The sequence below is a fragment of the Aquarana catesbeiana genome, linkage group LG03 (genome assembly GCF_042186555.1).
Source record: "Aquarana catesbeiana isolate 2022-GZ linkage group LG03, ASM4218655v1, whole genome shotgun sequence".
Classification (NCBI taxonomy): Eukaryota; Metazoa; Chordata; class Amphibia; order Anura; family Ranidae; genus Aquarana; species Aquarana catesbeiana.
In genome coordinates this window covers 657,028,605-657,040,836 of record NC_133326.1, presented here as the reverse complement: position 1 = coordinate 657,040,836, position 12,232 = coordinate 657,028,605, and the positions used below count along the sequence as shown (strand labels likewise).

Genomic DNA, 12,232 nt, shown 5'->3' with positions numbered 1-12,232 from the left:
GTTCTACCAGAGGCATTGGAGCACAGGGCCTTGGCCGAGTTCATGGTTAGAGGCGGGCCTCCTCCGGAATCTGGTGCTCCTGGAGCTTTTTCCGGTGGTGCTAGCTATGGAAATCTGGGGTGAGCCGTTCATAAATTTGAAGGTGCGATTGAATTGTGACAACATGGGAGTGGTGCAAGTTATTAACCGCATCTCAGCGTCGTCACAGCATGTAGTACGGCTGCTATGCCACCTGGTGCTACGTTGCCTACAGTTGAGTATTTTTCTCTATGCGGTACAAATCCCGGGGGTCGACAACACTTTGGCTGACGCCTTGTCTCACTTTCAGTGGGACAGGTTTTGAGAGCTGCCACCGGCGGCCAATCAACAGGGGGGTTCTGTGTCCCCCATGGCTGTGGGCGATCGCCTTGGAGTCATCGCTGGATGAATCAGGAGGTCAGTGAATGAGGCCACATGGGCGGCCTACTCTAAGGTATGGCAGGAATGGTGGGAAATGGTTAGGCTGGCCAGGGTGGATCCGGATGGCGTGGAGGTACGGTGGCTGGTCATCTATTTTGTTTCCAGGAACCTGGAACTGGGGGTGTTGGTGTCTGCCATGGACCGAAAACTAGCGGGTTTGGCGTTTTTGTTCAAATTACGGGGCTGGGTCGATTTTACCTAGGATTTTTGGGTGCGACAGGCTTTGAAAGGATATTGTAGGACACATAAGCGCAGGGATGCTAGGCGGCCCGTGTCCTTTAATAATTTGCAGACCATTATTGTTCGTTTGGGTTCGTTGTGTACATCAGCTTATGAGGTTTCCTTATTTAAAGTGGACTTTTCACTGGCCTTTTTTGGAGCCTTCTGAATTAGGGAGCTGGTCAGCCCATCCAAGAGGGTACCGGGGGGGCTTATGGGCTCAGGATGTAGTCTACGGGGTGGACGGCATTCAGTTATTGCTCCGCAAGTCTAAGACGGAGCAGGGTGGTAAGGGTTTCAGAGTACAGCTGTTTTCTACTCCGGGTTCTCCTGTGTGCCTGGTGGGGGTGGTAAGGGAGTTCTTGGTGGTTCACCCGGTTTCAGACAGGCCATTTTTGGTGCACAGGGATTGGTTTCCTTTGTCTAAATTTCAGTTTGTGTCAGTTTTTCGAAAATGCCTAAAAGCAGCGGGTTTGGATTACACACAGTATGCTTCGCACTCCTTCCAGATTGGGGCAGCCACAGAGGCCGTGCAGTGTGGGTTGGAGAGGCGGCTGTTAAGCGGATTGGTAGATGGGACTCCAGGAGATTCCGTAACTACATTCGCCCACATTTGGTGACAGAGTAAACAGCAGCAACGGGGGGGGTGTCTTTGTAGGTACATGTGTATCCGTTTTATCATTTACATAGGTTGGACTTGATGAACGTGTGTCTTTTTTCAACCTCACCTACTATGTAACTATGTGGGGTGAGTATCTGTTTGTCTTGTGGTTATCCCGTGGTGTTTGTTCTTTTCTTTCAGGTGGAGCACAGCTGCGCCTCGTCTGGATCATGGGCCACTCATATGTGTTTTGGGAGCCAGGCGAGCAGACATTAGGCCTAATGGCAGGCAGCTGGGTATTTCCAGGGGTGAGGCGTGTATTCGGTGGTTGGGTTTGCCAGGTATGATGTGGAGCAGGGTCAGGTGCATCGTTTTGCATGCCTGGACAGACCACCTGACGTTCTGGTACTACATGTCGGTGGGAATCTGGGGGTACGGGCCATTCGGGAGCTAATGAGGGATGTAAAGTTTGACTTCCTGCGGTTTCGCGAGGCCTTTCCATATAGGTTGGTCTTGTGGTCTGACATTGTTGCCCGGACAACTTGGCACATGGCAAGGTCAGTGGACAGGGTCAACAAGGCCCGAATTAAAGTGAATAAAATGGTGAGCTGCTTCGTTGTTCATAACCAGGGTCTGGTTATCCGCCATATGGAATTGGAGAGGGATGCCGGGCTTTACCTCAGGGGGGTGGTGTTCACTTGTCTGCAGTGGGTATTGATTTATGGTCCCTGGGGTTGCAGGATGGGATTCAGCATGCTTTGCAGGCATAGAGGGGCTCTCAAGGGTAAGGGGTCACACTTGATAATGGTGGTGATGGGTAGTCTTTGATGGTGGCAAGAAAACCTATGAGATGGAAGTGTGGGGGACTCATCGGTGGCATGTGCCCCTCTGGTGTATTCCAGTTAACATGGTTTGGCTGGAATATAGTAATGGTTGCACTGTGGGTAGTTGGTTGTCTCCGAGCTGGTGTGTTACGGCTGGAGGCCTATCATGGTAAAAGGCCACTAGGTTGAGCGACTGATATTTGGGGTTTGTTGTTTATGTGTTTAAAGAATGTTATATTTAATATTTTGTTAATAAAAAGGCTGCTATGGCCATTTATACTCCATTCCAAGTGTGGTCTCTTTAATCGTAGGTAACGTTAAGGGGGGTTAGGGCTGTAGTATATATTATGGTCTGGCAGTCATGAGAAGGTTGAGACATCTTATCTACACTGGTCAAGGATAAACTGCTACATCTATGATCACAGCTGAACAAGACATGAAAAGATAAAGGTGCCTGGAGACAAGAGGTCATATTGTAGAATACACTAACGGCTCTCCTTCTTCTTCTTCCTCATCTTTCTTCAGTATCTAGAACAAGGAAAAGAAAACATCATTAACATCCTCTGATACAACAGCTGACTCTGATGTTCTGAGAACATGCTGGGGTTGATTTACTAAAACTGGAGTCCAGAATCTGGTGCAGCTCTGCATACAGTAGTAACCAATCAGCTTCCACATGAACAAGCTGAAGTTGGAAACTGATTTTCTACCATGCACAGCTGCACCAGATGTTGAGTGCACCAGTTTTAGTAAATCCACCCAATTGTAATTGTAGTTCTTCAGCAATTTCCCAGCCAGTTTATTTATTTATTACAGGTAATTTATATAGCGCCATCAATTTACGCAGCGCTTTACACACACACACACATATATATATATATATATATATATATATTGTACATTCACAACAGTCCCTCAAAGAAGCTTACAATCTAAGGTCCCTAACTCACATTCATACATACACATACTAGGGCCAATTTAGACAGGAGCCAATTAACCACTTCCCGAACGCCTCACGCAGACATACTGCGGCAGAAGGGCAAGTACAGGCAGATTAACGTACCTGTACGTTGCCCTTTAAGAGGCGGCTCGCGCGCCCACCGGGAGCTCCGTGACCAGGATCGCGGGTCCTGCAGACCGGATGTCCGCAGGGATACCCACGATCGCCTCACGGTGAGGAAGAACGGGGAGATGCTAATGTAAACAAGCATCTCCCCATTCTGCCTAGTGACATTGTCACTGATCATAGCTCCCTGTGATCGGGAGCAGTGATCAGTGTAGTGTCACACACAGCCCCTCCCCCCCACAGTTAGAAACACTCCCTAGGACACCCTTGACCCCTACTGTTCCACCTAGTGGTTAACCCCTTCACTGCCAGTGACATTTTTACAGTAATCAATGCAACTTTTTAGCATTGATCGCTGTATTAATGTCAGTGGTCCCAAAAATGTGTCAAAATTGTCTGATGTGTCCGCCATAATGTCGCAGTAACGATAAAAATCGCTGGCATTACTAGTAAAAAAAAGTTATTAACAAAAATGCCATAAAACTATCCCCTATTTTGTAGACGCTATAACTTTTGCACAAACCCATCAAGAAACGCTTATTGCGATTTTTTTTTTTTTTTTTTTTTTTTACCAAAAATATGTAGAAGAATACGTATCGGCCTAAACTGAGGGAAAAAAAAATTTTTTATATATTTTTTGGGGATATTTATTATAGCAAAAAGTAAAAAATAATGCGTTTTTTTTTTAAATTGTTGCTCTTTTTTTGTTTATAGTGCAAAAAATAAAAACCGCAGAGGTTTAGAAAGCTCTATTTGTGGGAAAAAAAGGACATTGATTTTGTTTGGGAGCCACGTCGCACGACCGCGCAATTGTCAGTTAAAGCGCCGCAGTGCCGAATCGCAAAAAGTGCTCTGGTCTTTGGCCAGCAAAATGGTCCGGGGCTGAAGTGGTAAAGGGGTTGTAAACCCTTGCTTAAAAAAAAAAAAAAAAAAAAAAAAAAATATATATATATATATATATATATATATATATATATATATATATATATATATATATGAATGTGCAGTTCATTTTGCACAGATTGGCCCCAATCCTCCTGTTCTGGGGTCCCTCAGCGGCGCTGGTGGCTCCTCCCCGCATTGAGTATGCACGTTGGAGAAGCGCTCTCCTTGGTGGACACCCGTGCGGGCGCGCTCCCGAGTCCTGCATCTGTGTTCATTCACATGACGCCTGAAGGTGCTACTTCAATGTTGGGCTTTTGTATGTGGCCAGGCTATGTAAAAGTCTCACACATGTGGTATCACCATACTTAGGAGGAGTAGCAGAATGTATTTTGGAGTGTAATTTATGGTATGCACATGCTCTGTGAGAGAAATAACCTGTTTAATATGACAGTTTTGAAAAAAAAAAAAATCTTAATTTTGCAAAGAATTGTGGGAAAAAAATTACAACTTAAAAAAACCTAAACATGCTACTTACTTAATACTTTGGAATGTCTATTTTCTAAAAAGGGGTCATTTGGGGGGTATTTGTACTTTCCTGACTTGTAATGCCCCGTACACACGGTCGGATTTTCCGACGGAAAATGTGTGACAGGACCTTGTTGTCGGAAATTCCGACCGTGTGTGGGCTCCATCAGACATTTTCCATCGGAATTTCCGACACACAAAGTTTGAGAGCAGGATATAAAATTTTCCGACAACAAAATCCGTTTTCGGAATTTCCGATCGTGTGTACACAAATCCGACGCACAAAGTGCCACGCATGCTCAGAATAAATTAAGAGACGAAAGCTATTGGCTACTGCCCCGTTTATAGTCCCGACGTACATGTTTTACGTCACCGCGTTCAGAACGATCGGATTTTCTGACAACTTTGTGTGACCGTGTGTATGCAAGATAAGTTTGAGCCAACATCCGTTGGAAAAAATCCATGGATTTTGTTGTCGGAATGTCCGATCAATGTCCGACCGTGTGTACAGGGCATAAGAGTGCTTTCACACTGCCGATGCCCAGGCGTCGGCGGTAAAGCGGCGCTTTTTTTACTATTACTATTTTTCAAAATTTTATGACACAAAGAAAAAGCATTTTTTCACAAAATGTATGTTTTTTTTTTTTTTTTTATTTATAGCACAAAAAATAAAAAACCCACTAGTGATTAAATACCACCAAAAGAAAGCTCTATCTGTGTGAAAAAAAAGGACGTAAATTTCATATGGGTACAGTGTTGCATGACTGAGTTGTAATTCAAAGTGTGAGAGCACTGAAAGCTGAAAATTGGTCTGGGCAGGAAGGGGGTAAAAGTGCCCTGTAGTGAAGTGGTTAACCACTTCAGCCCCGGAAGGATTTACCCCCTTCCTGATAGAGGTGCGCTGGTCTCACGATTTGATTCCATTGAGATTATCTGGTCAACAATTCGATACCACGATGCATCGCGATTACCGACGAGCTCCCACTTCCGCCTAGGCGGCCCTTCCTCCCTGCAATCTTCTGGGAAACATCACAGGTCCCAAAAGATTGCCCGGCAATTCAGGACAGGGCAGTGAGACATGCGTACCTGGCTGTGAAGTTGCAAGCTGTCACAGCCGGATGCCCACAGTAGTATTGCCAGCACCGTGGACAGGCGGGGGAGAGAAGGGAGGGTTTGGGTGGCCACGTCACTTGATTGTGGGACAGGTGAGTGTCTTTTTATTAAAAGTCAGAAGATACACTTTTTTTGTAGCTGCTGACTTTTACTAAACAAAAAAATGACTGGAACTCCACTTTGAATTAAAAAAAACAAACCTCACTCCCTTAACCACTTCAGCCCCCGGAATGCTGAATGACCAGGCCATTTTTTGCAATTCGGCACTGCGTCGCTTTAACTGACAATTGCGCGGTCGTGTGATGAAACAAAATTGACGTCCTTTTTTTCCCACAAATAGAGCTTTCTTTTGGTGGTAATTGATCGCCTCTGCGGTTTTTATTTTTTGCGTTATAAACAAAAAAAAAAAAACGACAAATTTGAAAAAAAAACCCACAATATTTTGTGTTATATTATATTATAATAAATATCCCCATTTTTTTTTTAAAAAGCTATTTTTTTCTCAGTTTAGGCCGATATATATTCTTCTACATACTTTGAGAAAAAGAGTGGGAGTTTTGGGACTTTAAATGAGGTCTATGGACAACGTGGAGGTTCCATCAACCTCCACGTTGTCCATAGACCTCATTTAAAGTCCCAAAACTCCCACTCATTTTTCTGAACCAGGGATGGAGGCACACTACATATGTGCCTCATTTAAAGTCCCAAAATTCCCCCCTCTTTTTCTACATATTTTTGGTAAAAAAAAAAAAAAAAAAACGCAAAAAGCGTATATTGATTGGTTTGCGCAAAAGTTATAGCATCTACAAAATAGGGGATAGATGTATTCATTTTTATTATTATTTTTTTTTTTACTAGTAATGGCGACGATCTGCGATTTTTATCGGGACTGCGACATTATGGTGGACACATCGGAAACATTTTTGGGAGCATTGGTATTTATACAGCGATCAGTGCTATAAAAATGCACTGATTACTGTAAAAATGTGTAAAAGACTGCCTCTGCCTGTAGGAGTTATGCTTGTTACTGTCAGCCTTGCAATGCCTCATGGGACTTGTAGTTTTGCAACAGCTGGAGGGCCACCGGTTTGAGACCCCTGATCTAGAGTAATTGTCTCCCTCGACGCAGCCAAAGCCTTTGACTCGGTTGAGTGGCGATACCTGTGGCAGTGTTTACGCTGCTTCGGGTTCGGCCCCAATTTTGTCAAGTGGCTCACTAGCCTGTACAATGCTCCACAGGCCAGGGTGGTGGCTAATGGCTGGACCTCTACTGCCTTCCCACTTTCATGGGGGACGTGGCAGGGCTGCCCCATCTCACCCTTATTATATGCATTGGCGGTGGAGCCCGATTTCGGGACTTATTACTTGGCCGCGCAGCTCTCTCACTTATACCACATAGACAAGTCAGATAAACATAGATATTTGGCCCTGGTATGCAACCCAGCGGACTCACGACTCCCACACCCATTTTGTGATGTACTGAGAGGACTGAAAGGCTCGATGATATATCCAAACCGCTCTGGACTCTCATTTCAACACAAAAGGATTTGGGACCTGGTGACCTCCAAGATGGAATGCCCTGTATTTGATGACAATACCCCATTATGGTATAATAAACTCCTCCCGGAGCTTCTTCTTGACCCCACCATCTGGATATCTCAGGGTATATACCTACTGTCACACGTTCTCCATAATGGAGAAATTAAAACATTTGATCAGTTGAAAGCATAATTCAGTCTTCCAAATTATATGCTCTTCCGCTTTTTCTAGGTACGACATGCACTTCACACTCAGTTTACGGACACATATCCTACTTTATCCCCCATAGACGTATTTGAGGTGATATATTGGGAAGAACCACATCAGCTCTTATATCTCTTTTCTCCAATATGCTCACCACGCCACCTGCAACCAAACTAGCATACTCTATTAAACAGAAGTGGGTCGATGGTGTGGGAGAAGTGGAGGGTGAGGACTGGGGTGAGGTGTTAGAAACTCCTAAGCTGGTATCCCCCAAACTGTCTGACAGACTTACGCAAACTTATGCCGCGTACACACGACCGTTTTAATAAACCGTAATAAACTCCGACTGTTTCTCAGACGGAATTCCATTCAAGCGGTCTTGCCTACACACAGTCAACCCAAAGACCGACCGTCCAGAACGCGGTGATGTACAACACTTATGACGGGACTAGAAAAAGGAAGTTCAATAGCTAGTAGCCAATAGCTTCCGTCTCGTACTTGCTTCAGAGCATGCGTCTTTTTTGGTCCGTCGGACCAGCCTACAGACGATCGGTTTTCCTTATAGGAATTGGGTCCGTCGGAAATATTTAGAACATGTTCCATTTCTAGGTCCGTCAGAATTTTCAAAAAAAAAAAAAAAAGTCAGATGAGGCCTACACACGGAATAGACAATGAAAAGATTCCGTCTGACTTTTTCTGTCGGACATTCCCGCTTGTGTGTACGCGGCATTACATTACGCATAGGGCATACCTGACTCCTCAACGCCTGGCTAAATTTTGCCCCTCCCGCAGCGCTATGTGTCCCAGGTGCCTGATCTCTATTGGCACCTTTGATCACATCATCTGGCGGTGCCCTCGGATCCAGGGATACTGGTCGCAGGTTGTCCAGTTTCTACACGACCAAATGGGCTCGCGCCAGTGTCGATGGATCCTAGACAGAGCCTTTTAGGCTGGATTCACACCTACGCATTTTTAGTGCTTTTTACATTTTGCAGATTTTCACTACAGAACGTGTTCCATAGGAAACCATGTTAAATGGACTGTAGTGCAAATCTGCAAAAAGCACTAAAAATGCCTAGGTGTGAATCCAGCCTTAGGCCTATTTCCTGAGGATGGAATAGATAAATTTACGCTTCATTTTTTACATGAAACATTGTTCACAGCAAGAAAGTTAAAAGCACCAAACTGGATCCAGACGGCCGCCCCAACGTTAGCTGCCTGGCTTGCCGAAATCAACAACACTCTACCTTACAAAAAGGTGATTTAAACAAATAGAGGGTGCCCGACCAAGTACAATAAAATCTGTGATAGATGGTTGCAATCCTCTTCAACTTGCACCTCATAGTCTGTTTGTTACTTCTCATGTTTGTACAATCTAACCCTTTTTTTTTTCTGCATTGTCGATAGGTTAATGTAAACAATATATGGCTATCGGCTCGTATGGAAATAACTGATTGACACCAGTATTACCTGTTATATTTATGCTGTTTGTTCTTATATGTAGTTTATTGAGCTGCGAGACTCTCTACATTATGTACATTACACTCTGTACAGTTACCCTGTATAACTCTTTTGTACAAAAAAAACTCAATAAAAACTTTTGTTTCTAATCAAAAAACAAAAAAAAAAATATGGTAAAGGAGGAATTTTTTTGAATAAAACAGACAGGGAGGCACTGCATTAACCACTTCAGCTCCGGAAGAATTTACCCCCTTCCTGACCAGAGCACTTTTTGCGATTCGGCACTGCGTCGCTTTAACTGACAGTTGCGCGGTCATGCGACGTGGCTCCCAAACAAAATTGACGTCTTTTTTTTCCCCACAAATAGAGCTTTCTTTTGGTGGTATGTGATCACCTCTGCGGTTTTTATTTTTTGCACTATAAACAAAAATAGAGCGACAATTTAAAAAAAAAAAGGAATTATTTTTTTTGCTATAATAAATATCCTCCAAAAATATATAAAAAAACAATTTTTTTTCCTCAGTTTAGGCCGATACGTATTCTTCTATATATTTTTGGTAAAAAAAAAAAAAAAATTGCAATAAGCGTTTATTGATCGGTTTGCGCAAAAGTTATAGCGTTTACAAAATAGGGGATAGTTTTATGGCATTTTTATTAATATATATATATATATATTTTTAAATGGCGGCGATCAGCGATTTTTATCGTGACTGCGACATTATGGCGGACACATCGGACATTTTTGACACATTTTTGGGACCACTGTCATTTATACAGCAATCAGTGCTATAAAAATGCACTGATTCCTGTGTAAATGACATTGGCAGTGAAGGGGTTAACCACTAGGGGGCGGGGAGGGGTTAAATCAGTACTAGGGGAGTGATTACTAACTGTCAGGGGGATGGGCTGTGTGTGTAACGTCACTGATCTCTGCTCCCGATGACAGGGAGCTGTGATCAGTGACAGTTGTCACTAGGCAGAACGGGGAGATGCTGTTTACATTAGCATCTCCCCGTTCTTCCTCCCCGTTCGGCGATCGCGGGTAGTCCGCGGGACCCGCGACCCGACTCACGGAGCTTGCCGCGGGCGCGCGTTGCCGGCGGCGCGCCCGCTGGCCGCCTCTTAAAGGGCAACGTACAGGTACGTGATTTTGCCTGTACAAGCCCTTCTGCCGCAGTATATCTGCGTGAGGCGGTCGGCAAGCGTTTAAGAGACAGAACAGATTGGGTTAAGTTGTGAAAGTGAGTTAACAACCACTTTAATAATTCTGCCACCAAAAAGGAGTGTGTGCGGTAAATTGCTCCCAGCATTGCTCCTGTCTCTTCTTGCTGGAGGCGGCCATTTTGCTGAAGCCCTAAGCCCCCCCAGCAGCAGTAAACCTTTTAGGCTGTCAGCCTGTACATTTTAGGCACAGTCCCGAAAAAAAAAAAAAACAGAGCAACTGAGCACGTGCAGAGCAGGGCGAGACCGTGTATTACTGCCTGGATTTTAACCCTTTCACTGCCAGGACCTTACGTCATCCCAATACCGAAACCAATACTTTGCGGCACAATTTGCGTCCATACAAAAGGAACGGGGCGCAAATCACACAGAAAAGAATGGCGTGCGATCTGAACAGTAATGCGGTGTGATTCCTGTCCGAATCGCGTGCGGTTTCCCGCGCCGCTCCTGTGTGAGTCCAGGCTGAAGTCGCCATGACAAGCCTGGGTTCCCTAAGGAGCGGCGCGAGAAACCGCATGCGATTCAGACAGGAATCACACCGCATTACTGTTCAGATCGCACGCCATTCTTTCCGGTGTGATTTGCGCCCCGTTCCTTTTGTATGGACGCAAATCGCACCGCAAAAGGTATCGGTACTCGGGATCGGTGAGTACTCGACGGAAAGTATCATTACTCATTGATAAAAACACCGTTATAACCCTCCCTTACTACTCTATACAAAAGAGAAAGAAGTTCCTTTAGTTCTATAAATACAAGCCAATGAGGTGAATGAACCCGCGAGCCGCTAGCCAATCGGAATCCTCTCATTCGCTGGACAAGACCAGCAATAGACTCGCCGCTATCTCTAATGACAAGTCTGCTGTGCTCTGCGATTTAGTTGGCAGCCAAAGAAATCATTTAACAAAAGTAATTCACATTACAAATAATAATAGGATTTTATAAAGATGACACGCCCCCTATTGAATGATATCAATGTCTGGTGTGACCCCATAAATCCCCCTCCATACATAGCATGTGACCCCCTCACAGCACTCCACATTTACCTCAGGATCAGAAGACACGCCCACTGCGCGCCCACGACCCGCAAGACACACCTACTTGCGCGGCTCCGCCCCTGCCACAGAGCGCTCCTCTCTAGGTCCAGTTTCTCCCATAGAACGCTTTTGATCTACCTCAGGGGGGACCCGACTCACCACACACGCCCACTGCGCAGCCCCGCCCCTTACCACAGAGCGCTTCTCTTTACCTCAAAATGTACCAGGCTCACCAGACACGCCCACTGCGCGGTCCCTCCCCTCCCACAGAGCGCTCCTCATCTACCTTAGGACCAGGAGCCCCGCCCACTGCGCAGCCCCGCCCCTACCGCAGAGCGCTACTCTCTACCTCAACATGTACCAAGCTCACTAGACACGCCCCCTCCCTCAGGGCGCTCCTCTCTACCTTGGGAACAGCGGACACGCCCACTGCGCGGCCCCGTCTCTCCCACAGAGCGCTACTTATCTACCTCAGGGGGTACACGACTCACCACACACGCCCACCGCGCAGCCCCGCCCCTACAACAAAGCGCTTCTCTTTACCTTAGGAACAGCTGACACGCCCACTGCGCAGCCCCGCCCAACCGCAGAGCGCTCCTCTTTACCTCAACATGTACCAGACACGCCCACTGCGCTGTCCCTCCCCTCCCACAGAGCGCTCCTCATCTACCTTAGGACCAGTAGCCCCGCCCCTACCACAGAGCGCTACTCTCTACCTCAACATGTACCTGGCTCACCAGACACGCCCCTCCAACAGAGCGGTTCTCTCGACCTTTGAAACAGCAGACACGCCCACTGATAGGTCCCTCCCTCCCACAGAGCGCTCCTCATCTACCTCAAGACCAGAAGGCACGCCCACTGCCTCCCCCCAGGGCGCTCCTCGTTTGCGGACACGCCCTCCCTCTTCTAGGTCAGTGGGATGCCGGGAATTGTAGTTATGCCCTCGGATCACGTGACAGGGAACGCGGAAGTAGCCGGTGATCGCTGTGGTTGGAATATTGTGGTTTGAAGGATGAGCGGCGGCCGGAGAGTGGGACGAGGAGCCGGGGGAGCGCCGCCTAAAGTGGTGAGAGAGAGCAGT

General features: G+C 46.1%; 2 protein-coding genes across 7 annotated transcripts in view; one reads left to right on the top strand and one right to left on the bottom strand.

Moving 5' to 3' along the window:
• Positions 1–11,992, bottom strand: part of BRME1 (break repair meiotic recombinase recruitment factor 1) — a 63,356-nt gene extending 51,364 nt beyond the window's left edge. For 2 of the 5 annotated variants that reach the window (XM_073622764.1, XM_073622768.1), the window contains exons 1-2: positions 11,161–11,387; positions 2,594–2,631 (exon numbers count right to left, since the gene is read on the bottom strand). In XM_073622764.1, the coding sequence (XP_073478865.1) occupies positions 2,594–2,618 (25 nt within the window). In that variant the 5' untranslated portion in view covers positions 2,619–2,631; positions 11,161–11,387. Of the gene's footprint in view, positions 1–2,593; positions 2,632–11,160; positions 11,389–11,694; positions 11,752–11,879 lie in introns of those variants that run through there. The other 3 variants (XM_073622765.1, XM_073622766.1, XM_073622767.1) reach the window with 3 other exon arrangements.
• A 67-nt stretch (positions 11,993–12,059) lies between these two features.
• The window catches only part of CC2D1A (coiled-coil and C2 domain containing 1A), a 113,781-nt gene continuing 113,608 nt past the window's right edge, over positions 12,060–12,232 (top strand). For both annotated transcript variants that reach the window (XM_073622763.1, XM_073622762.1), the window contains exon 1: positions 12,060–12,217. In XM_073622763.1, coding sequence (XP_073478864.1) covers positions 12,164–12,217 — 54 coding nt within the window. In that variant the 5' untranslated portion in view covers positions 12,060–12,163. The remainder of the gene's footprint in view (positions 12,218–12,232) is intronic.